Below are 27337 nucleotides of genomic sequence, written 5' to 3'. Positions count from 1 at the left end.
AGACCAGCTTCGACGCGAGTTTGCCGATAAGCTCCGCCTTCTGACCGCTGCCGCGCAAAGTGGAGTAGGGTATCCAGCACAAAATTACAAATTTCAATAAAACTTATACGTTAAACATACAAGTTTTATTGAAATACACACGAGGAAAAAAAGTAATTAAAATTTCTGAATAATGTGTAATTTTGTCTTAGATGTATAATAATTATCTCAAATTATCGAAAATATTAAATTACATTTTTTTCTTGTCTTAATTAAAGAAATATAGATAAGAACCTGATTTACCCTTTTTCACTCTTTTCTTACTATTTAAAGTAAGATAATAATTCAAAAGAATGAAATTTTGCTCCTAACCAACATCGGACCGCTGGCCAGCTTTCCCTAAAACTCTTGCATCTCTTTCACATTACCATGTTTCGTTCTCGTTTTAACACAGTACTCGGAACGTTGGTGTGACCATTCTTACATCACTACGCATAATATAGGTTTTTAAAAATTTGATTATGAATGTGGATTATGATTGTTTTTACAAGAGAATGTGACTGGTGAAATATGTTGATACAAGTAACATCATATTTATTAAAAATAACTTATTCCATTCCATAAATTAGATCACTTTAGGAATCGGCCATTAACGATAAGAGCCTTGAAAGGGAGGAAATGGGTTCAAAAAATCAGAAAACATCATAAAAAGAAATAAGATGTCATGTGTTAGATTTATATTATAAATAATGACGTATGAACAAAATAATAGTATTTTATATTTCAGACAATCGTTCATATCAATTTCTACTAAAATACACGCGACTTTAGATATAAGTCGAGTAATGTAAAAACTCTATCATGTCATCATTTGTGTGACGTCACCGACACGCAACGCATTTTTTGTACATAAATGCCGGCTTTTGATGCCGGCGAAGCGGATAATGGACTTAGCGCTATTTAATGTCATACAAAGCAAATTAAAATCCGTTGCTTGCCGTGCGTGCGGCGCGTCTGGCGAGCCAATGGACGCATATTCTTCGTTTTTACCCAAAGCAGAAATTAGGTATAGTTGGACAAGGATCTTGTGTTAGTCGGAAAATATGTGTACCAACAAATTCATCTTGAGAGGGTCATATTTTGACCGATGAAAGAGCGGTGGCTGCACTATTTAGTGTTGCCATTTATAACTTGTCCGTGAATTTGCCCTGTCAATTTCAAAAAAGCTGCCGTAAGAGGTCGAATTTTTCATTACACTTCTTTTTCTATACTTGCGACATTAATTTTTTTTCTCCCATTTCGGGAGAATACATTGTGTTGTAATTAAAAGTAAAAGATGCTAAAACATTTATAATGTTAATTATTGTTATATTATCACTACATTTATCAAAAACAAATCAACACTGAAAATGTTATAACACAATATTGGTTTTGTTTTTTTTTTTAATTCTTTCATTTATGTTTTATTTTATTAAAAACTAAGAAATAAAAAATAAACATTGAAAATGGATTGCGTACATTATCCTTTTAGGTAAATATTGTCATGTAAATGACAACATCGAAGACACTACAAAGCCCTCCGGAGACCATTTTTCTCGCCTCACTTTTCTGCTCCGAATTACTTAGGTATCCATAGCTATATAGATATATACCTTGTCCATTTCATAATAACTTTACAACTGGCGCGTTTGAAGAATTGAATTAATTTTGTAAATCTGTACAACACAGAACTAACATGTCTCATAGTGACGTCGACCGTGTATAACGAACAATCGAAAATTGGCTTAAGTATAAAATTAATCGAACGTAATTGAAAAAAACTATTATGTATTTATGTTCTCTTTGTTTAAATAATTAATAAAAATTAACCTTAATTGCCAAAATATACAATTTATATTTGCGAAAGATAGATATATACAAATTAAATTATTCGAATTCACTAGTTTAAAAGCGTTCAAAAAGTTCTAGTATCTTTGTGACGGATTTCGTAAATTCCAGTTTCTTCTTTTTGATTATATACAAAGACGCGCGGTTCGAATCGTCATCGACCAAGCGATTACTGTTCGGTTTGACCCGCTAATCCTTAGTATTTCCTACAGCTTGTACCACAGGGAGTGTTGTGAGAATTGTTTGGGACCATCTCCGTCCATGCCGTTGATTTTCGTCATTGCTCAAGTCCACAGAGCTCAAAGTGCTGTCGTCATCACCTCGATAGTTGGCATCCCGCAACGACTAGGTTTTGGAGTAACTTTCTACCTATCAGCGTATAGCCAACGATTCCAACTTCTACGAGTGTAACAATCGAAAATCGAAAAGATTCGGAACTGATTTGATCCCATCCCTACAATGAATTGTCAAACGTCAATTGGTTTGTCAAATTAACATCACAAAACGACTGTTTTATTTTCAAAATAATTACTTATGTCACAAATATTTAAACAACCTGTGTTAATCTAAGTTGGAATTTACTTTTAAGTTTTGTTTTTTATAATATTTTTTGGCGAGAACGAGGTTGTTCTATGGGTTCTTATTGTTTTTCTTTTAGTGAGATCGGATGTCACTGTGCTGACATTGACATTTTATAATTTATTTCGTTTCGTGATTCGTGTTTCCATTGAATGATTAAATTGTCCAAGATTGCCTGGTTTTGTTAGTTATAGGGTTAATCTAAATATATAATGAGACTTAAAGTTATCACGATTAATTGTATTATTTTGTGCATGTCAGATACTGTGGTACGAGTTTAAAGAAAGTTGAAATGTTCCTTAAACATTTTACAGTATTTAGGAAAAGTTGCAATAGTTACATAACAATTCAAAAATATTTTGCTACGGGAAAGATAGCAAATGACGCAATAAAACTTAGTGATAATTGTGTACAGAAACTAAAGCAACTGTGTGAAGGTGATAAATCTTTTTTAAGATTGTGTGTGGAGAGCGGTGGATGCTCAGGCTTTCAATATAAATTCCACTTAGATGACAAAGTTGGTGAAGACGACAGGTAATCCATTTACAAACTTCTTTTTTTAAATTAGGACTTAAAAGGGAACACATGAAAATAAAAGTAGTATTGAAGATATTATATTTGTTAAACATTCTACAACATCTAATTAATCTTATTTCATGTCAATAATGAAACAAAAATCAATAACTGAGGGTTTTTTTTTTAAATCAGTAATACATGTGAATTAAATTATTAATATTACTTTGCCCATATTTTTTGTTAGGGTTGGAATCACTTCATATACCAATTTTTTTTCTATTTAGATATAATTACATACAATTCATATATGTATTTATCTGATGTTCTCTCTGTGAAGGAAAACACCATGATACAACCTGTGCATGTCTACAAAAAAAAATTCAAAGATATATGTGAAGTCAACCAATTCACACTGGGCCGTTGTTGTTGCCTAATCATCCCTAGCTTAGGCTCCATGGCCTTATTATCTATGGTTTTTTTCTGTTCTATTAAAATTTGTCTTTGTATTGAAAATCTATGGTTACATTTGGAAATGCAATTAACAATGCCTATTATCTTGATTCTGCTGCAGAGGACATTAAATATGATTTGATTGTACTTAGAAAAATTAGTTTGATCTATGAACAGTGCTATCATTGAGCATTTTATTAATATCAAAACCTTAGTTTCTTTTGTGGTCTTGTGTTGCATGCCAAATTGAGCCGGTTTAAAATAAAAATGTTAACATTGAAGATTAAAAAAAAAGAAAAATATCCTAGAACATTAACACATTATGAGTTTGTACAAAACAAAAACTAAAAGAAATTATTAATCAATTTACTGGTTGTTTCAGAATATTTAAGAGGGATGGTGTGCGGGTTGTCGTGGATGAGACATCATTGGAGTATATAAGAGGATCAACTATTGATTATCATACCGAACTTATAAGATCTGCATTTAGAGTTGTCCAAAACCCTAATGCAGATATTGGTTGTTCTTGTGGGGCAAGCTTCTCTATAAAAATTGATTAGAATGTAGACTAAATATAAAAAAAAATCTCTTTTTTGTTTTGTTAATAAATAAATATTTAGATTAGATTATAGGTTGTTAATAAAAATATTTAGTATGTGCAATTATCTATTATTTATGCCTTTTTAAGCTTGCTAAGTTTTTCAGTTAAATTAATTGATGAAAATGTGATATAAAATGTGATATTTTCTTTGTTATACTGAAAAAAATGTGAACATTGTAAAAGATAACATTTTTAATTGCATATAAAAAAAAATTATAAAGTGTTTTATGGTTTTATATTTAATGTTTTTATTTTTTACCAGACCGTTTCGGAAGATTAATATATTCCCATGCGGAATATTTTAACCTTCCGAAGCATATATGTGAGTTAAATTCCATTGTAACCTGTAAACTAAACCACAACCGATTTTGATGGGTGTGGTCTCATGACACCAATCAATGTGATTCGTTTCCTTTACATGGTTGTCATAGTCCCGAGCTTTTTGTTTTTCAATGTGTTTCTTTTATAAATGGAAACTTTATATTCCGCGACGCCTGGCAATTTTAACTAGCAATTTTTATTATTTAGCATTCAGGACACAAAAGTAAAGCGTCTAAGCTATACAGATGTGCACTCAAATTTCTACCTAGGTCACTTTTCTATGATTGTAGGCCACATGAGTAAAACATTTCGAGCTCATTCTCTTTTTTATTAAAATAGGACTATCCATATTTATTTAACGTAGCATAAAGGAAATTTATGCAGATTTTTATTAATTGTCCACGACACTAAAGGAAATAATAAAAAGTGGGATAAATAAAAAAAGAATCCGTAAATAATATTATAAAGTATAATGATCCAGTAATCAGTTCTCTTATACTAATGAGATTTTAAAATTTGATTATATTTGTGATTGTGAGATGTTAATTGAAGCCCAAAAATTTTCGAGTTTGGGCGCTGGTAAAATTATCATAGGTTCATTCTTGTTAGAGGAATTGGCAGCGGATCTGTAAAAAAATAGAAAAAACCCTTTAATTAAAACAATAACTTTGGTAAACTCCAAATTTAATATCAGGTTGAGACCACAAGAGTCTAAATTTCTATTATAAATCAACGTATAATTAGGATGTTTAAACAAAACTACAAAGTTTTTTTCTTATTGAAAAAGGTTTTATACATTTGTATTTGTAATTAATTTTGTCTTTAAATTAAATTTTTAATACTCACGGCTGCAATTCCACATTGAATGTAACAGCATCGTTAACCTTCTTAACATTGTGCGGCGAATAGCGGTTGTAAGAACCCCAGATGCTGTTCATTAGCTTGCTGTTATATTTCAACGGAGTAAGTTCTATCACTGAAATTATTAAAATATTCTCCTATGTAATCCTAAATATATAAGGCTTTAATTGGAAAAGTAATAAAAATGGTATTTTATCGAATCTGTTAAATTCAAATTCCGCTGCGCCCCAAAATGGAGGAACAGATTTATTAATTAATCAAATATTCGCTTTTAATTTTCAAACAGTTTTAATAGGTTCAGTATTTTTTACTAAAATATCTATATATTCTTTAATAATGTTTTATGCCCGATTTATTTTGGCTTTATTAAAAAAACACATAATCCAATCTTTCCTACAATAAATAATGCTATGTGTCGCCATCTAGCGCACACAAAAGTTATTAAAACCACTTTAGGAAGTGTATTGTACGGAAAAGAAAAAAACATGATGAATCTTACTATTGGTATTGAAGACTTTTGAAGACGGGCCTCGCTTGTCAATGTTTGAGATCTTCATATTGCGTTCGGTCTCGCGGATTCGTTTTGCTGAGAACGCTGATGGAGGAATTGACGCCATGTTGCTTTGGCACGCTGAAAAAAAAGTAACAGTTTTTATCGCATCAATAACAGTAAGTTTGTAGCATGTTTGAAAACAAAATAATTGTAAAAAAATCATTAAGACTTTATCTAGACATAGTGTTTACAATTAATATAAAAATACAAGTATTTTACTTGATGGGCCATTTAAATAAATACTTGTACTAACTTCCTATTAAATTTTGAAAACTTTTATTACAATATTGGTATATTATTTTATTACAATATTGGTAATAATGGTTTATTATGAAATAATGGTATAGATTTTTATAGATGAAGTGTGTATTTGTACAATTTTTTAAAGAATAGAAATATAACGTATATTAAATTTAAGAAGAACAATTTAGAGTTTAAATGTTGGTACATAATTGTTATTAAAATCACGTGTTTAAGCTTAAACACGAACTACAATTATCTGTACACTTTGTTACCTTCACACAGTTTGAGAACAATATTTTCTAGCGTCAAAATGAGTGCTTCACTGTCGCTTTTGGGGACAAAGCGAGAGTTGTTGAAACCGTACGAGTGGTGAACACCAGTTAGCACCATGAAATCACTGTATGGAGAATGCAAAAGAGAGAGAGGCCCAAGGAGCACAATCACACGGGTAGAGAGAGACGTGTCGGATATAAGACTGGTCGCGTCGCTGCGCGGCGGCTGCGAAATACTGACCCCAGGGGATGTTATCAGCCGATGCCAGTGTAATGGGTCATTTAAAGATAAAGCGTCGATTTTAATAGGTACTCTGTAATAACATTAAATACAGTGGGTAGACAAATATATTTTACGTATTTTACAACTTGCAATCTTTTCGTTAGTATTATACGATTATTGTTAGTTTTTCAGGTAACAATTGATTTTTCCACTTACGTAAAGTTTTTAATGCACAAAGATTAATTCCTTTTTTGTACACTGTTTGATGCTCATTTGCTTGATTTAGGCGTCATTGTCATCAATCAAACATATGCAGAACTCTACGTTAATCTGAGCAAGTTTACACGAAGAGTTTCCAGATTAATGCTAACATCACTTCTTTCCCTCTCCGAATTCTACGGTAAGTAATAAAGTACAGCTTATCTTCGTTAATTGCATATTAGATTCTCCCAGAAAAAACTTTCCATGTTCGTTTTGTAAGTGTCGAAGTTTTATAAAATTTTGATAACACCATCCATCCATTGTACTAGCAATTATACATACATATATCGATTTACCTTGACTTTATGTAGATGTTATTGAAATCTAAAATATTATTGATATTATAAAACCCCGTGATTCTAATATTGTTTTCTATTAATCAAATTTAAGAGTTGATAAGGTTAAGTGATTATCGATTTATTCACGGCCATTGTTGGCGGAATTTTATCATTTGCATTCATCTCTAACTTCTGCTACACTCCGAGTCTACTCGGAGAGTGTAATGTTAATGAACGTAGTACCTTAGTGCATGAGATCTAACTTAGGAAATATTAAATGTTGCTGAATGCAACTGTTAGCTTTAATATCTGTGACTTAGTCCATGCTTCGCTAATAGTTAATGTATGTTTCATCCAAATGATAATTGCGATTAATATGAGAGTTATGTCAGTTAAATATAACAATTTTGGTGATTTTGATTTCCAAAGTAAATTGATCTAAGGCTTATTTATCGCCCATATTAATTAAGGTTCAGCTAAGCCTGGACAAAAATTTCGGTGCAACAATAGAAGTTGCGGGTAATCGTGTGATATATAAAATTAAAATGTAAATAAATAGTTACCTTAGATTTCGACTGTCATGAAACTTATATTAATACACATTGTACTCTTTGTTTGGAAAAGATAAAATGAAGACGGGAAGGAAAATATTTATCCTCTTTCATTGCGTCCCCTCCTTCGTCGATTAAGGCACATGCAATAGCGGATATCTATGGGCAGCGGTCGCTTTGCCATTTCGACGAACTCAGGTGGTCCGTTTGCAAAAAGAAAGAGATGACAATATGTAATAAATGTCACAGCAGTGGAAGTCAGCGGTAAATAAAACGGTATAGCTTCACTCAGTTGGGGTCATTTCAGTGAATCGTACATGACCTGTGAGCCCTGATCTAATTTGGCCGGACATATTAAGTGATAAAAAATTATTTATGATATTTCAATATCATCTATTTTTAAAATAATTTGTCGATTTAAAATATACATTCGTGAAATATATCCGCGGCAATGGAAAATAATTGATTATTGTTTAATTAACCTACGAATGTGTCATAATGTTAATTGCATAATTAGTTTTATGGCAGAAAATACATTTATGATTTCACTAGCTTTCACCCGCGACCCTGCTCGCGTGGCATTAAAAATATTAATTAGGAGCCTATGTGTTCTTCCAGACTGCGTTCTACATCTATGCCAAATTTAATCAAGATCTGTTGAGCCGTTTTGCAATACCTTCTAACATCCGTCCATCCATCTATACATCCAATCATTCGAATTTATAATATTAGTAAGATTGTATCTAAGCACTAGTCAAATAAATGTATTTGTCGCATGGTTTGCAATTCACCTTAGCAAACAATGGTAGGTATTAGAAACATAAAAAAATTCCGTGACCTAAAAATTTCGCGAATCAACAAACGACTTCCTTTCGTTATCACCTTTCGACCTCTGGGTTCGTTGCTGTATTTTTAATTTATTTTGTGTCTTATTATTTTTTAATAAGACCGAGAATTATTAATAACTTTCGCTTAGCAACATGATTTGTGTTGTGAAGTCACGACGAGAATTGGTTTAGTGTTGCTAAGCCCAGCAGTGATAAGATATAATAACTGTAATTTTATTTTTACGACTTTTCACCAAGTCGTTAGCAACAGGCCATTGATAGATCCCACATCAAGTTGTGAACGACCTTAAGCTAATGAACAATTCTAGTATTCTGATTATGATCTAGTGTAGGTTAATTATGGCTAACATAAAGTCAAGTCATGGTTTCAGTAGACGTCCTGTAGCAAAGCACAACAGTACATATAAAAGCAATGCAAGTAAAATCTTAATACTTTGAGGTAAAGACGGGCCTAAAGATGCTGAATTGGTTTTTTTCTTGGTTATATTCAAATTGACTTGTTTGATTAAAAAAAACCTATGTTTTATTGTGATTTTGTTGTTTTCTTTTCAGGTGTACTTGAAGTAAATGCATGTATGAACATATTTACCTACATACATAAGAGTACGTGAGTAACGCGGGCCCGAGAGACGCGTGTGCAGCGAATACTGTGAACGGGTTAACGGTCAATGAACTTCATTGATCTGGGAAAGTTCTTCTGTAGGTAACAGTATAAGCGTTTACACGTCATTTCTTTTATCAATATTTATTCCTTAGTTGAATATAGCTTTAAAATTAATCGGTTAATTATTTTTAAAGTTAGCGATAAACTTTTTAAAATGCCAGTTCGGAAATTATAAGATTGTTAGTGTATGATTATAAATTGAATGCATAAGGTTTTTATCAATTGCTATGACTATTAGATATTTTATTTATTAGTATACGTTTGTCCATTATGTCTTAGGAGATACATAATATAGATAAATTGCTAAATATACGGTAGAAGTGATAAAACTCTCACGATCCAGATGTCGCTCGGAGCGCGACATTGCACACTGCGAGATGCAAGTACGCGTGTGGTAAAGTCAACGGTACTTCTTCCTATACTATTTGTACATTACAAAAAAGAAGCACCGTTTGAAATCGTATCAGGTCTTGCTTAATTAGTTAGTATGGGAATGAAATCTCGTAATTATTAATTATTCAAGAATAAAAAGTGATAGTTTCAATTCTATTAAATTGTTTTCGTTAGATATATCTCTGTTCTATAGAACAAGATGATTTGAGGTTACCCTAAAATTAAAACTGCAATATTAGTATGAGTATTGCTAGGCCTTTAGCTTATTCTATAGTATATCTCACATATAGATAAATACAGCCATAAAATGTTTAATTACAAATATTGTCTCATGCTCTCCATCTCCTCATAGGAATCAAATGAATGTTTTTGGCAGAACGGATGACGATCATGTGCCAAAGTATTTAAGATATTCCACGCTATAATTATTGTACTAAACATAACTTGACTTTTGAATAACCCTAAAAGTATTTAAATGCGCGACATGTGCTTGTCATTTTATTTTAAGATAGGTTTATAATATCACTGATAAGATTAAAAACAAACTCACGCGGCATATTTGTATTATAGCCAGTTCACATTATCCCAATCCAGCGCTGGATTACAACTGGAAACACGTAGACTCGTATATTAATGCATTGTGTCAATTCGATCGTTGGATTGGAGTAATGTAAACTGGACATTAAATAGCAACAGATAGCCCCCGTTAAATTTGAGAAAGCCCGGTAGAACTTTTTTATAATCTGTCCAGCTGTTTTCGTCATATTGTTATGTTTTTGTTGCACCGTAATTGCGTATTTGACGACATCTTCAAATGGGTCAATAAGAAATTCGCGTCATGTAAAATCGTGAAGTAATTGCATATTTACATTAAGTTTGACGTCAACGCATAACCTAGTTAGGAACAAAACATATTTTAGATGGCACATGAGATGTTATTATACGGTTTTATTTATCATTAAAATAATCATGTGCCCAATTGACGTTCTTTTATTAGCACACATAATGTAAATCAGTTTTGAACTTAATACAACTCGATATAAGGCAGTAATATGATGTGATTTTTTTTATGAATGTCGTTACGTGAAAGATAAATAAAATTCTTTATCTCTGTTTAATCAAAGACAATGAAAGAGATGGCATTATGTTTTGTGTTATATTTTGTATTATTAAACTCACAGTTATGTGTAGAAGAAAACAATAGAAACATTTACATCAGTTCATTTATTCACAGTTGGTTTACATCATTATCCTTATATTCTACATAATCGATTGTACATAATTAATTATATAATTTCATAAAGTAAAAACTGTTAACAAAGAAAATGTTGATTTGTAACATTGAGATGCCTTTTATCGTCATTTTGCGAGCTGCGTTCCATCAGAGATGTGGTTTAGTTTAAAATTGTGACTGTACTGAGGTAGGTAAGTTCGTGAAAACAGCAAGAATCTGCATTTAGTACTTTTGATGTTGATAAATAAAAATCCCTATTTAAGTACTGCTTCGGTGCTGACTATTTAAATAAATGCTGTCAAACATTTAAAAACTATGAGTTATTTTTCTTGAGGTAATATTTTTTTCTTGTATGTAATTTTAATTTAAATCATGAATTTATAAAGCTAAGCGATCTTATCTAAAATAAATTATGTTATAAATAATTAATATCTGAGATGAACACAAACTCTTTGCTTTCGTGTTGTTAAATACTGCTTAGCTCAGTCAGCACCCGTTTTCGGAGATTACCTGAAACAATTTTTAAAATTTATATTATTTACGACGACCTTCTTTTTTGGACTAACTTCTCTTATAAAATAAAAAAAAATTGTCTGTCTGTATGTCTATCCACAAGGCCGCGATTGTTCCGGGTAATATCTGGAACGGGTGGACCGATTCTGACGGGACTTTGGCGGAAAGGCAGCTGATAAATGCAGGCATGTTATAGGCTACTTTTTCTGTGCCGACGAAATCGTGAGAGATCGCTAGCTTACCTATATTGTACCTAATTGTCTAGATGTGTGAGGTCTAGTATGTGCGGATGACAGGTGGCACGGTGCTGCACTCGCGCTGGTCCAGCGTGGAGTCAATGACGGGGCGGTAGGAGAGCGCGGTGGCTCCTGTCTCCGGGTCAGTCTCCGCCAGCGTGTGCTTCCTCCAGTGCTGCTCGAATGGTAGCTTCGTCTATTTCATAATATATATTTCATTAATAGACATAATATTTAATTCCACTGATTAAGTTTAATTTGTTTACATTGTTATTTAAAAAAAAAATAACAAAAATATCCATTGTTTTATAAATTTCAATTAGAAAGTAAATAAATATTAAGTAAGTAAATACTAATTTTACTATTAATATTACTATTATTATCTATCCATGTGAATGTTTAGATGGATGGATGGATAAAGGGATGGATGTTGGAACGATTGATAGATCGATCCGGCGACTCAACGGATTTTGACGAAATGTTGCACAGATGTGGAACATATAGATTTGAAATAGATAGATTTCATGAAGATACGAAGACGCTTTTCACAAATATTTGTACTAGACGCAATGTATACCTGTCCATCAAGTGGCTTGGAGTAGTCATACTCGTCGCGGCGCGTCTTGAAGTCCTCGCGTGCGTGTGCGCCGCGTGACTCCTCGCGAGCCAGCGCGCCCTCCACTATCTGCACAGAGTTCAACAGCAGGTTCTGCAGCTCCAGCGTCTCCACCAGGTCAGAGTTCCAGATCAGAGACCTGTCCGACACTCGCACGTCCTTCATCTGCTTGTAGATCTCGTGGATTTGACGTTGACCTGCCAATATGACCAATTTTTAATGAAATATTATTGGAAATAATTTACCTATATTATAATGGCTCCTACTTAGACTACTCTTAGCCTACGTTTTTCGATTGAATCTCAGTTTTATGAATTTTAAATTGATATATTTGAGTAAATTTCTATTAACCAGGCATAATAGAAAAGTAATCAAATAATGTATAGATGATAGGTTAAATTTTGGTTCGTAAGTACTATTATTATTAAGTATAGTATTGTGCTGTACCTTCTTCAAGCGTGTTCTTCTGCCGGAAGACAGCTGCGTTCTTCTGCATACAGCGCTGCATGCGCAGGCGCAGGTCCGCTGTCGAGATGCTGCCGTTAGCGTATCTGATCTTGTCCAAGTTGGCAATGCTCGCTTCGCCCGTCGACTGGAAAAAAGTAAATTGGAGATGAATTACCAAACTATCTTACTAATATTATTAATGCGAATTTAGTTAGATGAATGAATTGAAGGAATATCCGAAATAGCTCAACGGATCATAGACTATTAAGGACGGATTATTAAGTTTTATTTTAATTTCGCGCAAACGGAGTTGCGGGTAAATGCTAGTATTAGAATAAATATAAAGGCGTAGTAGTTACATCTTTGAGAGGTGGCTGCGCATCCCCGGGGCGGCTGTTCTCAGCGACGGTGAGTGCGCAGGCGCGGCCGAAGACGACGATGTCGAGCAGCGAGTTGGCGCCGAGCCTGTTGGCGCCGTGCACTGACGCGCAGGATGCCTCGCCCGCAGCCAGCAGACCCGGCACCACGCGGTCCGCGCCGCCGTGGTGAGTTATCACCTGATTAAATAAAAACAAGGAAATTGTTAAATTTTCAAGTATTCTTATATAAACACATTACGTGTCAGTACAATTTTTAAGATATCTTTTTGTATGCCACATAGACTATATTCGCTAAGGTTGGCAGCACTGAACGTGTTAAGGATACTACAATAGTTTTGAGATGTCTAGGCAGCTCTTTACTTCGGGCGTGTCGCTGCGTAGAAAACAATTTTAGGTGTAGCGGGATGGGAGAGCATTGTACAGTGCACGCATGACTTCGAGCCGCCAAGATATTTGAAAAGTTATTTGATATACCGTATTATTGTCAACACATACTGTAAGGTGAATGTTTTATTATTATTTATGGTATACAGATATGTACCTCTCCTCGGAAGTTGGTAGGTGTGCCACCCATGTTATAGTGTACTGTGGGCAACACTGGTATAGGCTCCTTGGTGACGTCAACTCCAGCGAAGATCATAGCGGTCTCGGAGATACCGGGCAGGCGCTGGCGCAGCTGCTCCGCCGGCAGGTGGTGAAGCTGCAGGTGCACGTGATCCTTCTCAGGACCACATCCGCGACCTATAATACAGATAAATTCATTAGCACAGAAATAAAAAAAATAGCCTATATGGTCACGTACATTAGCTATCTTTCCGTTAAAGTCCTGTCAAAACCGATCCAGCTATTCCGATAATTACCCGGAACGGACGGACATACATTTTAAACATTTTTCTTTTCGATATCAGTATTGCAAATACATACAGACACTCTAATTTTATTATATTCATAGATAAGGTTTGCAATATTCATCCGAATTGTAAGCTTTCATCAGCATTACTTCTGATATAGTCAAAAAGTATTTGTGTTCAGTGATAGTATCCTTAGTTTCATACCTTCCATGATCTCAACAGTCATAGCGCGGGAGACGACGTCTCTGCTGGCGAGGTCCTTGGCTACGGGCGCGTATCGCTCCATGAAGCGCTCGCCCTTCGCGTTCACCAGGAACCCGCCCTCGCCACGACAACCCTCCGTCATCAGGCATCCCGCGCCGTAGATACCTACATACAAATATCATAAATACTGTAAGTTTTTACAATTTAACTAATATTATAAATGCAAATATTTGGATAGAGGAATATATGATGATTAAAAGCTTTCTCCAAAACGGTAGAAATTTGGCATACATGTAGAACATAGTGTGGAACACATCGACTACTAATTATATTTTTTTAATACCGATCGGGCGGAGCCGCGAGCGATAGCTAGTATTAAACGAAAAATAAAAGCTAAAGAACTTAAATAGATTCAAATCTGCTATATGACCTTGAACTATTTGCTAACCGTTTTTAAATATTTTAAGCCATATGATTAAAAACCTTCCAGATTTGTTTAATTTATTTTTAATTTAAATGATTTTTTGTAGTTAGTGTATAATTTTGTTTTTTTTTTAATATTATAAAAAAAACAATCAGATTAAATATATTAAAAGTAATACCAAACATATAAAATTAAAATAAGCACAAATATTTAATGAATTTAGCGTCAAAGCTGTAAAGTATTAAACAGATGTTTTGCATTATTCATGTTAAAGCTATTCTCACGTAATATCGTCTTACAGCGTGGTAATTAATGGTAATTAAAAATCTATTATAACTGATGAATAATGACAGTAATCTCTATCATCGCCTCATTGTCTTCACTGCGCTGTGTTATTAAAGAATCTTAATAATATTATAAATGCCAATGTTGGGATGGATGAATGAATGTCTGGTATAAGGTATTTTAGATCGGCTTAAACTTGACATAGATGTAGAACACAATCTCCTTATTAAGTTTTTTATTGTGCGTGGACATAGTCGCGGGCGACAGCTAGTATGTAACACTGTGAGAAAGTTTTTTTTCAACTTATCAATGAGTTCAAAATTTTTAAGAGTTTTATTGTTAATATTTATCGATAATTTAGAAAGCCAAGCAACCCTCACTGGGCCAGCATGGTTGATTATGGCCTAATCATGTGGGGAAGTATGATGATGATATTACCAGTGGGATGGAACTGCACAAACTCCATGTCCTCGTTCTGCAGTCCGGCGCGAGCGGCCATGGCTGTACCATCACCTGTACACGTGTGCGCAGACGTGCAGCTGAAGTAAGACCGTCCAGTGCCGCCCGTCGCCAGAATAGTGTTCTTAGCTTGGAACCTAAGTAATTAAGTACCATATTAATGTATTTATAGTCATGGTCTTTGCCAGCCGATGATCTAGGTAAGGCTTGGTGGGAAAGCGCTACCTATATATTATCTACGTCTTATTCAAAGTAGTTTTTACATCTTGGTGATGCCTATATTTAGCCCGTAGTTGCCCTATTATGCCCCTAGTTGTATGTGTTGCTGCAAATTGCGTCATCTATCTTGATTCGCAGATAGTACAGACATCTTGTTATTTGCAGTAGACAAAAGATTACTGTTTAATTCAGATAAATTATTTTCTGTTAGCAATTATTATAGCTTTTAGTGTTTTTAGGATATTTTATTTACACAGTTGCTATTTCAACTAGTAATCCATACCAATGCTAGCTAAGTTGAAGACAAAACCATTATAAATTATACATTGAGATGTAAAAAATTGCAGAATTCATATTAAAACTTGATTTTGACAAGTTACTTTAGTTACTTAAAAGATATTAGATAAAAACTGACCTATGCAGTGTTCCATCTTCAAGGTTAAGTGCAATACATCCCTTACAAACTCCGTCCTCCATCAGCAGGTCAAGTGCAAAGTATTCAATGAAGTATTCACAGTCATATCTCAATGACTGGCCGTATAATGTATGCAGAAGGGAATGTCCAGTTCTAAAATATAACAAATTATTGTTAACAGTTCAAAATATAGTACAAAAATTGGCGGTATTTCACCTTAAAAGCCTCATTATTTTAAACCTTTTGTATGCATTGAGACATGGAGAGATAAAACAAAATGATACAGTTTTTAAACATGTCTGTACGAAAAAAGGTCTGTCAGTGGTACACAACATGTTATCCCCTCGTTTGTGCAATTCACTGCTACCTAAATACTTATTTGAGTGAAAGGACGGAGTTAGAATCTTTGCAAGTTGAATACCGCAAATGAGTTTGACTGTACTCCTCTTGTATTAAAAACCAACTTTCATACATTTTAAACAAATAATATATTGTATAGTTAGATGCCATCAATGCAATAAAACTTTGTGTCTTATCTTTATGTCTAAATGTTATCTTTGATTTCAATAATAATTAAAGTATTGTTTGGATTAAACATACCTGTCTGCCACAGCGCAACATCTATGGGCCTGACCACCTTTGCCAAATTTGAGTGATTGCCCTCCAAAGGCTCTTTGGTAGATTTTACCTTCAGGTGTGCGAGAGAAAGGCATTCCATAGTTATCTAATTCAATAACAGCATGAGGTGCTTCTCTGGTCATGTAGTGAATAGCATCCTGTGAAACATTAAATATTATTTGATATTTGTAATAACTGAAATACTTATCATAACATTTTTGCAAGTGTTGAAATAAGTTTAAAATTCATAATTAGTATTTCATTGAAATTGAAACTTGTTCATATCAAATTTCTGTTTATCAATAGAGTCTTTGAGATGATTTTTATGTTAAAGTTTTTAAAATTAAAATTGATTTTATTAAATGCTAGACACACAATTTTATTGATATTTAGATGCAATGGAAAAATCCCATTTCCAAAAACATTAAAAATATACTCATACCTTTTTCCTGTAATAACATAATTTAATTTAGTTTATGTAAACTAAAAGTAATAGTGTGTCAAAGTTAACAGACATTTTGCTATAGATATAATAACAACATAAAAGAAAGAAAAAATATACCTGATCTCCAAGCCAATCAGAGCCCTTTACTGTGTCATACATGTGCCAAAGCCAACTATCATCTTCCATGTTACCTAAAATAAATCACTTTTTGCATAAAACCATATAAGAACTTTCTAGATCTTGTTTATATGTAAGCCATAAAATAAATAATAAAAACAAATTACATAAGAGTAAGGCAAGAGGAAAATGAAAGTACCTAATGCAGCATTGATTCCACCCTGTGCAGCAACAGTGTGTGATCTAGTTGGAAATAGTTTTGTCACAACAGCTGTTTTAAAGCCTTCCTGCACAAGACCAAAAGCTGCCCGCAAACCAGCACCACCGGCGCCAATCACCAAAGCATCATGTTGATGATCAATAACATTATATGCTTGAGATGTATTCGTATTTACAGACTCATCTTTAGCAGCCCTAGCACCACCCACCGATAAATGAAGGTTCCTATAAAAGTATGTAGCCTGAAAGTTTAATGTATGTTTAATGTTATGCAATAATCAATTGGTACATATCTCAGTACGACGAAAGTTTAATTAATGACGATATTTAAAAAAAATAAATTCATTAAAGAACGCAAAAAAAAAATATTAAAGTTGCTCCCAAATCGAATAAGAAAATTTGTTAACATTTAAAAGTGTTGGGAAAACTGGTTTGCATTTAATTTTATCAGCTTCCAACCATATCCGAACTCGTAAAAACATTCCAAAATTTGTACCACGTTACATAACAAATGTTTTTTTTATGCTCTGTCCGAGTACTAACCAATGATGCAGGGCTACGGGAGGTAGCCACTTTCAATAAAGCGCTCATGATGGAACTCTCTGTCCGCACCGGAGCACAAAAACACACGTTAAATTTTAGTACAGCACAATAACGCTAGGCATCCACACAACCGGTTGTATTTGTGACAAAAAATTAAAACTGGGTCTGTCTTGCAAATCTGTGTCAATCTGTCAAAGTGCCAACGTCAAACTTCATTTACGATGTGACCACTATTTTTGTTAAAATTCTACTATGCTACTAAAACCAAATATGTTTTGATCTTAGTTTTGGTTGTTTATTTGTCTTTCTTGGATTTCATTCATTGCATATTGGTTTATGTTGATTGGGTTTTTGTGTCTTTTCTTCATAAACTTCCTTGGAAAAAACCACGACAACTACTATAAGGTACAAAATATTCTAAAGTGGCAGCTGTAGGCAAAAAAATTTGAAAGCTGTCAAAGTCAGCCATCAAGCTATTTTTAATGTGTTGAATGAAATGAACACAAATTACCATTATAAACGCCTATAACAGACCTTTAACTATACTTGGTCAATTTGAATTCAAGATAATATGGCTGATAATCCAAGCAGTGATGGATTTTCGGAGGCAGATAGATTGAGAGGTAAACGTATTTTTAGATAATGTTGTGTTCTAATGTGAACTAGTTTCATTGCATAAATGAATTGATGGTTTTTAGAAGATGAATTGGCTCGAGAATTAGAGCACAGTGACTCCAATGAAGACGATTCTCAAGAAATATCTTTAGAAATTGAAGAAAAATTATTAAAAGATGAACCTGAGTGTAAGTACATTGTGCACGATTTATAAATATTATTAGATTATAGTGGTTGAGGTGATAAGTCAAAGCTACCTAATGTCCATAAGTACTTTAAATGCATGCAGTATTGTTTATAATTTTTCCAATTATCCAATTAAAATTTACCAAATTAACTTATATACATTAATCTATAGCAAGAGCTATATTTAATCGTGAATATAATATATATAATTTCTGCAGATACAACATTGGTTAATTATGGAGACAATATCCAAGATTCACAAAGTAACATTGTTGAAAGTTACTCTGAAAATTTACAAAATGTTGATATATCTCATGCCACTGATGAAATGGGCAATAGTATTTATACAGAAAACTCCAATAGTTTCATTACAACACAATCAGATTTGCATGACATCAGCGATCAGTATGAACCTTATATCAATGAATACAATTATGAAACACAACAATCTGAAGATAAACAATATGAAAATGATCATAAATATGATACCAATGATAAAAATAGCGACGGAGTTATGTCCAACATAAATGAATCTCAAAGTGAGAATTTTGACTCACAAACCAATGAAGATTTATTGATTAGTGAGAGGGAGAGGGAAAAGAAAAGTAAAAGGGAGTTGGAAGAAGAGGAGAGAGAGAAAATGCAGTGAGTATATCATTTGTTTAATTGACATTTGTTTGAGTTTACGGAAAATGGAGGCCCTCAATTGTTGAGGCTAAAATACTCTCAGTGCCAACACCAAACAAATATATGTGAGTGTTTTAGCCATTTATATATTACTTTATGGTAATGTCTAACGAAAGTGTAAATAATATAAAAACACCAATGTAATAAACACTCTTTTTCATAAATGGGAATACTTATTTTAGCCGATCTTTTCGTTTTAGAAATAATATTAGAATAATCATTATTTATTGCTTATACTACATATATTTTGTATGGTTTCAGAGTTTTAGTCTCAAATTTTACAGAAGAACAGCTAGATAGGTATGAAATGTACAGACGAGCGGCATTTCCCAAAGCTGCAGTTAAACGTTTGATGCAAACAATTACAGGATGTTCAGTTGGTCAAAATGTTGTGATTGCAATGTCTGGTATTGCTAAAGTATTTGTTGGAGAAGTTGTTGAAGAAGGTAAGAGAATATTTAAATGTATAAAGTATATACAAATCTATAGTTAAATTAGTTGACTTTGCCACCTTTTTAAACTTATTTGGTTAATACAACTTTGATGACATTAAATTAGTGAATTATTGATTATATTGAGCAAAAAAGTAACAATAGGTTGTATTCTAATTTTTAGCTTTAGAAGTTCTTGAGAAGTCCGGTGAGGCTGGGCCGTTGCAACCGAAGCACTTAAGAGAGGCTTTACGTCGACTGAGAGTGCGCGGCGCCATACCTGTGAGGAGAGGTTACAAAAGCACTTTAAGACTTTGATATTTTTAACTGCTCACTCTGTAAATATATTTTCTACATGCATGGAACTACTTGGTTCATTACAGTCATTTTCTTACCAGTTTCCGACACCAAAATCAATGTATAAAACAAATTGTTATCTCCATTTTGTCAAAGATAAACACAGGGTGACAATATGTTTTATATAGAGATTTAGGCCTCAGAATCCCACGGTTTGTCGTCTAGTTTATGTAAATAAATATTAAATAGTGATAAGAAGTTATAAATAAATTTTATACCCTTTAATAGTGAATATTAGGCAAAAATAAAATGGATATATTTTCTGAACGCAAATTTGAATTGTGATGAAACAAATGTTGTCTTCCCAGTGTTGATTTGCAGATACTTTTATTTTATTTAAAAAATATCTGTCAATGAATGGAAAAACATTTTTTTACTTTTATATTTTACCTTTTTGCACCTGCTGTTTTGTTGATGTAGCAACCTTAGTATCCCTGATTAATATCTTTTTAGATATTATTGATTTTGTTTTGGATGCTTCGTCACTGGTTGTGGTTGACTTGTCAATGACAAAATGACCATTCTCTATATAAGTATGTTGAAGCTATTAGTTTGAAAAAAAATGTTGATGTATGATGTATAATATTATTGTATATTTAAGGTATTTAAGTAAAATAAAATGCGGTGTTTTCTTAGAATACTAATCACAAATAAGAATAAAGTTGTTTTTAGGTAAATAAATAAGCTTAAATTTACAGATTTTGTTTTATTTTTAAAAAACAATTATATTAATGTTAATTTCATTTCACAATAAAGACATTAAAACAATACAGGTTAAAGTAAGGTTCATTGATATTCCAAAAATTAAATCAGTCTTGTTAAAATGGCTAAACTATATGCAGACGAGATTTTATTTAGAATTTGTTCGCATGGGTATTAAAATCATAAAATAAAAACAATATCCTTGTTTGTTAACAAGTGCAAAACAAAAATAAAATATAAAAACCTACACAAAAATGTATTAAAAACCAAAATTATTGGCACTTAAGAATAGTTAAAGTCACAATTTCTAAGGAAATACTTGGATAAGTATTAAAACCGAAAAGACCATATATCACAGATGCTTAATTTTTAAAAATGCTGCCGGGAATAGTATGTTATAGAGAAAAAAACTTACTCAAAAGGAATTAGTGTTATCGCCTTAGGAAGAAATACTACACAGTTAAGGCACAACTTTCATATGGTAAACCATATTTCATAAATTTAGAAACAACATATTGTTAAATAGCAAGTAGTAAAAACTACTTATTAATTAAATATGACCTATATTACAATTAAATCAAAGCAGACTCAGCTTTTCGTCGTTAATTGTGAATTTAAATTAAAATCTATATAAATACAAGCATTTTTTGTGCGATTTGCATTGATAAGACAAAATAAAATTACTATTGACGAATTCGTATTCAGATTTTAAATTGTTTAATTCAAACTATCTCAGTTGCTTACCGACTCAAAAATAAACCATCCATAACATGAACTAAAATATTAGCAAACAAATTATAAACCACCAAGTAATAAAAATCGAGTTCGAAAGATTTTAAACTGATATAAAATGAGATTTTTCATCAGCATTTGTTATTATCATTAAATCTTTCACAAATTCGTTTATTACCGATTGATTGAGGGCCAAAATCAATATTCGATCTTGAACCATTTTTGCATCCGCGCTATTTATAATTAATTTGATTCAAATTAACCTACCTAAAGATTGCAATAGCAATCAAAACAGTGATGTACTTAGAGGGTGATTGAATAATTTTTCTATTCCATTTCATAAAGTAATTAAAACAATCAATTTCTGATAAAAGATCGAATTTTGACTTCGGGTGACACCAACTGTTACCCTCGTAAATTCCCGCCACGGTGACGTCACACGTCATAGACTAGAGAACGCTCAGATAGATGTGTCACAGTGCAGTTAGACGAGCAGCCGGCGCACGCCGCACTCGATGCAAAACTTGGCGGAGTCGACGGGGAAGCGGCTACCGCACTCGTGACAGAAGCGCGAGAGGCGGGCGGGCGGCGGCTCAGCGTGCACAGAGGACTCCGACCCACTCGAACTCAACTCCTGCCGCGACCTCCATACCCCACTACGCTGAGACGACGCTCGCGAACTGACACGCTTGTCTATCAAATTTGAAAATACATTCTATAAAATGACTTAAAGTTCAGTCAAAATAATTTTTCATATGTAGTTTGTTTAAGATGTAGTCTGTATAAGATAATAGATGTGTGTGTCTGTAATATATATCAAGCACTAAAACCTTAATAAATATCCATTTATTCTTACCGCTTAACGTGTGACTGCCGAGATCTTTGTATTGTGCATCGATTTTGGGTACTGGCTCGCTCATCTCTGCAGATCGCTCCATAGCGAGGAACTCGTCGCTGGAGATGGACCTGACCTCGTCCTTGTGACTTTCGACCGACTCAGAGCCGGCTTGGCTTCGTTCCGGTGTTGCAGAGTCGGTCGGCTCTTTGGAGTTACACAGCGATAATTTTGATGGAGATATCCTGTTTAAGCTGGAATTAATATATAAACCATTACCTTTATAAATCTTTCTTTTCTTGTTATTAAGTTGAATCAGTAAATTTAAAGAATTGTCACTGTCATTGTAAGCACGGGAAAAATTTAAGAGTATATAATGATTAGTGTTAAAGTGCATTACAAAATTCTAAAGTGTAAACTTTAACTTTACAGTTGTGTACGAATTAATTACCTGACTAACCTGCTATACGCTGAATCGTTGCTGGGTTTTCCTCCAGGGGAGAAATGACCATTCGACATTTGTTCATTTTTATTGTTTTTCTTTTCGATCTTCATTCGGGATTCCTTTTTGGTCGTATTGTGAACATTCTTGGAGCTGCTTATTAACTCTTTATTGGGTTGATTGTTTTCTATTCTCTCCGACTCATAGAATTTATCAAAGTCTTTGAGAGACTGCATTATATCTTGTTCAAGCAGGTCCGCTTTATGGCGGTTCTTCGAGGTGTCCGCCTTGAGTGTGCCTCTCTTCTGTATGGAATCAAGGAGGGATGTGGAGCGTTTGACGGAGGATGGGAAAAGGTTTTCGCCCTTTACATTATTATTGCTAAAAACAAGAGACATCGATTTGTTAACTGGTATCATACCATTATTATTTACGTTTTTGGCAATAGGAGTACTTTCGCCATTTATACTAGAAGTTTTGTGCGTATCGAATATATCAGATTGCTTAACTACCCTAGTTGTAGAACTGTATGTGCGTTTCTTTTCAGTTTTTTGCTTATTAACCTCCTCGTCAAAGGAAGTCATAAACTCTTCTAGATCGAAATCTTCGCAAAGAGATTCATCATCCCTAACGGATGTCTTTGAATTTATACTTTGTTCTAAGGAAGACATAAATTTTTCATATTGTGAATTAAGATCGTTTAAAGATGGTGCATTAGTATTGTTCGTGTTGTTGTTTTTATTAGATCCGTTCTTAATTTGTGCTAAAGATTTTTTATTGTTTTTATCATTAAAATTAAATGAATCAAACTTAGCAGGAAGATTTTCCGTAGTGAGTAATGACTCCATGCTACTGATGATATCTGGATTGTTAAGAATATTGGTAACGTTTATGGGTAAGTTATCGTTTTCATTGATCAGCCTGGGATCTATGTAGTTACTGTCGGTCATAGAAGAGTTATCATATGATAAAATAGAATCAAGGTTAACGAAATTTTTCCTATCTTCGTCATTTTTTATCTTATCAAGTTTAAGAGGTTGTTTTATAGTTGTGCGTTGAAAACTATGATACATCGATGGTGCTATTTTAGGAATTTTATCTTTTAATTTGGGCGAATTGTAATTGGAAGAATAATTAGAAAACGATCTATTTAAATTACTAGTTCTATTAAAATTGGTTCTGTCTGGGGTACTAATATTTTCTTTGCTCGATTTAGTGAATGTTGTGTTTAATTTTTGACTAGAATTTTTATCATTTCTGTTAATTCTAAACGAACTACATCTACCACCGAACGTACTTTTGTTTTCGTTACTGGGACTTCCGAATGATTTCATCCTTTGTAAAGTGGGTGTTTTTTGATAAGTCTTATTAAGTGTATCTTTCATCAATTTAGTATTGTTTGTGAGATGCGAATGTGACATCTTGTCTTTATTAGGGCGAAGGACGGGAAGGGTTTTATTTAGTTCTTTGGTAGAGGTTTGCATTTTTTTAGGAATATTTGTGTCTGATGACATGAGCTCTTTCATTTGTCTAGCTGCAGACGCGAAGGGATCATAATTGTCGTCAAGCCTGTAATGTCAATAATAAAAACATAATCTGTGAGATATATGTGAGGTATGTTTGTGCAGCTTATGCCTAACAAAAGTAATAAAAAAAAACTAAACACTATGATACTTACCTCAATGTTCTAGTTTATGTAACACTACAATATACATCTTACTACTAATATAAAGATGTATTAAATAAATACAGATATACAAAAAATACAAGAACTGAATGGAACAACCTTTTTTTTTCTATTTTAGGTAATTTTAATGGAGGTGCTTCTGAGGAAATTGAATGTGCATCACTATTATCTCCTTGATGTTCATTGACTATAAACGTTTTGTTTTCTATACTATTCCGAGTTTCTTTGTTAAAGCTTTTATATTTTTTACTTGATTTGGTCGTTTTCAACAATTTTCTATGGGATTGTTCTTTTGTCATCAAATTATTTGTTTCAGAGATAGAAGGCAATTTTAATTTGGGTTTAACTTCTTCTAAAGTTTGGATTTCTTCAGCAAATTCTTTTTCATAGAACTTCAGTTCGAAAACTGTGATGTGTTCCATGTCGTGTCTGGTCGTTTTTGTGTCATCACTGTTAACATCAGTCGTCTTAATTAATATGTCTTTTAAGTCACTTTTTAATTCCTCTAATGCATCAGAAAATTCATGCTTGTCAACATTTTGTTGTTGTAAATCTGTTTTATTTAAAGCTTCAATAGAAATTGTGTTGGGTGTATGCAAGCCATCCATATCCTTGTCAAACTTATCTTCTGCAGTTTTACTGTTTATTATTTCATCTGTTATATTAAAAAACTCTTCCAATTCAGTAGGGCCTTCCGTTATCTTCGTATAGGTATCACCACTTCCATGACGACTCATTTCATTATTTGTTGACGGTTGCCGAAAATCTTCAACAGAATCATTAAAAATTTCAGCACTTAGATCATGTTCATTGTTGTTTTCTTCAAATTCTTCGAACGAATTATTTATTTCGTCAAATTTATTTTCAGTTTCTTTATCACGGGATTCTTCATTAGTTGATACAGTCGTTGCGAGGCTATTATTCGAACACTTTTCTGTTTCATGTACATACACAGCGTCTTGTAAATCTGTACTGTTATGAGTTACTTCTTTTAAATCAAGCTGCGATTCACTTATTTCTTTTGATTCCATATCATAAGATATTGCCATTTTTGGGTTTTTATATAAAAGTTCTACCGAAGTATCAGAGATTAGGGAATTTGAATTCTTCTGCATGTTTAGTTCTTTCACATAATATTTTGTTTTTTTCTTTTCCTCTTTGGCTTGTTCTTGGCTGCTATAAATTTTACAAGGAATACTGGGACAAAACAATTCAGTGTTAATACCGATAGACTGACAGTTTTTGTTGTTACTCTTGTTACTTTGAACATCGTCGAGACTGTCCAAACTCATAGTACTTTCTTTAACATTATGCTTTTTGGTCTTTGGCATCTCCGGCTTATCATTTTGTTTCCTTGTTGATGACGGATTTCTTTTATCAACTTTTTGTTTTTGCGCCGAACGCAATGTATCTTTATCGTCTTCTTTGAGACTTCCTAATTCACTTGAATTAGTCGTTGTTTTGTTCAAACGTCTTTTTTGCAAAACAGTTTTCTTTATAACAGGTATTTGACTTTTGCTATCTTCAGTAAGTTTAGGTAATCCGCTTTTTTCTTCAATAATCTTTTCTTTTCTTTCATTATATTTATTAGTGATTTCCTCGAGCTTTTTTAGTTGTTGCTTTTTTTTTACATTTACTCGATTTCTAATGTTACTTGAAGATGGTTTATTGGTTAATATTGGATCGGCGTTACTTTGTAAGGAACATTTGGAATTTCGGGAGTTTCTATGGAAAAGGAAAGGAAGGGTTTCAGTATGCTTTGAATTTTAATCACAAACAAGGAGACAGGAACGCTTAATGCTATTAATTAAATTAAAAAAATAATTTCAAAAAAGTGCAAAAAACCTTCCTTTCCCCTTATTTGCTATAACTATGCATTACAAAAGAAAAAATAAATAAATCAGAAAATACCTAGTACTACTAATGTCTCTCGCGAGTCTCGCCTGTCTCGCCTTAACGTTGGCATCGCCCGAGTTATTCTGAGTTGTTCTTGAATTTCTTATGACAGGCACATGAGGTGCGCTCTCTTCGTGGCAATCGTTACTCGACATTGACTCTGTAATTGAAGTAATTTACATTGTTTATACAGATTGGCAGATGTCTTTTTGAGAGTAACTGATTTTCTATTTACCGGATGCTCTGGTGCGTCCCTGCTTGTAGTCGCCAAACTCTCGCGGCGGCGGGGGCGATATCCCGCGCGAAGAGTCCACTGATGTGGAACGGCTGGCTGTTTTGTCGCGGGATTGCGACGACCTGCATATTTATAAATTGTGGGTATAACAAAGTTAGTGGACATTTTTATAAGAAGAAGAATTAGAAGACTTATCACGTTACGTACATAATAGTAAGTACAAGTAAGTAGTGGTAAGTAAAGTATTGAAAAGAGTGATCCCGAATACAACGGATTTTTACATACGCGTTCAACATATTCAACAATCTGGTTAGGTTACCCATTGAGTAAGCAAAGATATGAGATGATGCAATTGTTTTGTCTTCATAAAGTACATAGGTATAAGGTAACTGAATCAATTTTATCAACCAGGTGATGTTTGTAAATACGTTAAGAATTGCTTGTGGGTGTATACTGACTTTCTGCCGCGGGCGAGAGGCGCCTTGTACTGTGTGCGGGCGTTAAGGCGCTGCTTGGCATCGGCGATGTGCGGAGGCGGCGGCGCAGCGGCGGCAGCGGGCAGGATCTTCGCCTTGTCCGCACACCATTCCACGTGCCGCTCGAACGCGCGCACGCCGAATGCTCGGGAACAGTGCGGGCACCGCTGTAGCTCCGCTGTTGGCTGTAATGTTAGTAGTAGATAGAATCGAAGAGAAAATCGCGTTTTCAGTCTGTTGTACTAGTTACAATACCATTAGGCAGCAAGTAATATTAAAAGACCACAATATCCATAAAATTTAAATAACATCATGTAATCTAGGAAAAGATGGGTAGCTTTTTTACTTTTA

At 33.5% G+C, this 27337-nt stretch overlaps 5 protein-coding genes across 14 annotated transcripts in view; 2 read left to right on the top strand and 3 right to left on the bottom strand.

Annotated features, from left to right (window-relative positions):
- Window positions 1-4784: 4784 nt before the first annotated feature.
- On the bottom strand, window positions 4785-6444 carry LOC106126573 (uncharacterized). The gene is given in 4 exon segments (NM_001312795.1): window positions 4785-4959; window positions 5180-5309; window positions 5694-5825; window positions 6263-6444. Coding segments are annotated over 4 exon segments (486 nt in total). The 5' UTR covers window positions 6381-6444; the 3' UTR covers window positions 4785-4853.
- On the top strand, window positions 6377-9194 carry LOC106126575 (uncharacterized). Of its 2 annotated transcripts, none has more exons than XM_013324294.1 (3): window positions 6377-6571; window positions 6772-6885; window positions 8976-9194. In XM_013324294.1, exons 1-3 carry the CDS (start codon window positions 6379-6381, stop codon window positions 9032-9034), a joined length of 366 nt encoding a protein of 121 aa, XP_013179748.1. In that variant the 5' UTR covers window positions 6377-6378; the 3' UTR covers window positions 9035-9194. The 2 variants fall into 2 exon arrangements, 1 of the variants encoding a protein (XP_013179748.1); XR_001228368.1 differs by lacking the exon at window positions 6377-6571 and adding an exon at window positions 6585-6677 and having other exon boundaries at window positions 8976-9193.
- Window positions 9195-10685: 1491 nt separating this feature from the next.
- SdhA (succinate dehydrogenase, subunit A (flavoprotein)) lies at window positions 10686-17873 on the bottom strand. 2 transcript variants are annotated; one of them, XM_013324543.1, is made up of 13 exons: window positions 17706-17873; window positions 17143-17404; window positions 16944-17017; window positions 16364-16539; window positions 15764-15916; window positions 15109-15266; window positions 13962-14126; window positions 13448-13647; window positions 12886-13083; window positions 12527-12671; window positions 12041-12276; window positions 11470-11659; window positions 10686-11224 (listed from the first exon to the last, which is right to left on the bottom strand). In XM_013324543.1, the coding sequence occupies exons 1-12, from the start codon at window positions 17751-17753 to the stop codon at window positions 11504-11506; spliced, it is 1971 nt and encodes a 656-aa protein (XP_013179997.1). In that variant the 5' UTR covers window positions 17754-17873; the 3' UTR covers window positions 10686-11224; window positions 11470-11503. The 2 variants fall into 2 exon arrangements, with proteins under 2 accessions (XP_013179997.1, XP_013179996.1); XM_013324542.1 differs by having other exon boundaries at window positions 11481-11659.
- Window positions 17874-18005: 132 nt separating this feature from the next.
- On the top strand, window positions 18006-20649 carry Taf11 (TATA-box binding protein associated factor 11). Its single transcript, XM_013324544.1, has 5 exons — window positions 18006-18328; window positions 18404-18508; window positions 18725-19151; window positions 19455-19639; window positions 19809-20649. The coding sequence occupies exons 1-5, from the start codon at window positions 18277-18279 to the stop codon at window positions 19940-19942; spliced, it is 903 nt and encodes a 300-aa protein (XP_013179998.1). The 5' UTR covers window positions 18006-18276; the 3' UTR covers window positions 19943-20649.
- Window positions 20650-20725: 76 nt separating this feature from the next.
- Window positions 20726-27337, bottom strand: part of LOC106126723 (uncharacterized protein DDB_G0287625) — a 32934-nt gene continuing 26322 nt past the window's right edge. For 6 of the 8 annotated variants that reach the window (XM_013324528.1, XM_013324523.1, XM_013324529.1 and 3 more), the window contains 7 exons: window positions 26969-27171; window positions 26511-26632; window positions 26291-26435; window positions 24479-26104; window positions 22702-23073; window positions 22272-22504; window positions 20726-22108 (listed from right to left, as the gene is read on the bottom strand). In XM_013324528.1, coding sequence (XP_013179982.1) covers window positions 21900-22108; window positions 22272-22504; window positions 22702-23073; window positions 24479-26104; window positions 26291-26435; window positions 26511-26632; window positions 26969-27171 — 2910 coding nt within the window. In that variant the 3' untranslated portion in view covers window positions 20726-21899. Of the gene's footprint in view, window positions 22109-22271; window positions 22505-22701; window positions 24262-24478; window positions 26105-26290; window positions 26436-26510; window positions 26633-26968; window positions 27172-27337 lie in introns of all 8 variants that reach the window. The other 2 variants (XM_013324524.1, XM_013324530.1) reach the window with 2 other exon arrangements.

This window comes from Papilio xuthus, unplaced genomic scaffold (genome assembly GCF_000836235.2).
Source record: "Papilio xuthus unplaced genomic scaffold, Pxut_1.1 DF824992.1, whole genome shotgun sequence".
Taxonomy (NCBI): Eukaryota; Metazoa; Arthropoda; class Insecta; order Lepidoptera; family Papilionidae; genus Papilio; species Papilio xuthus.
Note: the sequence above shows the minus strand (reverse complement) of the source record. Positions and strands in the feature narration are given on the sequence as shown.

Bases quoted from the DNA above. Each gene is read 5' to 3' on its own strand.
- LOC106126575 (XM_013324294.1), top strand. From the start codon at position 6,379: ATGAAATCACTGTATGGAGAATGCAAAAGAGAGAGAGGCCCAAGGAGC. The intron at 6,572-6,771 runs GTACTCTGTAAT...TGCTTGATTTAG, and splicing joins TAAAGCGTCGATTTTAATAG to GCGTCATTGTCATCAATCAA. The intron at 6,886-8,975 runs GTAAGTAATAAA...TTTTCTTTTCAG, and splicing joins TTCCCTCTCCGAATTCTACG to GTGTACTTGAAGTAAATGCA.
- SdhA (XM_013324543.1), bottom strand. From the start codon at position 17,753: ATGAGCGCTTTATTGAAAGTGGCTACCTCCCGTAGCCCTGCATCATTG. The intron at 17,405-17,705 runs GTTAGTACTCGG...TTAAACTTTCAG, and splicing joins CCCGTAGCCCTGCATCATTG to GCTACATACTTTTATAGGAA. The intron at 13,084-13,447 runs GTACATATCTGT...TTATTTAATCAG, and splicing joins CTACCAACTTCCGAGGAGAG to GTGATAACTCACCACGGCGG.
- Taf11 (XM_013324544.1), top strand. From the start codon at position 18,277: ATGGCTGATAATCCAAGCAGTGATGGATTTTCGGAGGCAGATAGATTG. The intron at 18,329-18,403 runs GTAAACGTATTT...GATGGTTTTTAG, and splicing joins GGAGGCAGATAGATTGAGAG to AAGATGAATTGGCTCGAGAA. The intron at 19,640-19,808 runs GTAAGAGAATAT...TCTAATTTTTAG, and splicing joins TGGAGAAGTTGTTGAAGAAG to CTTTAGAAGTTCTTGAGAAG.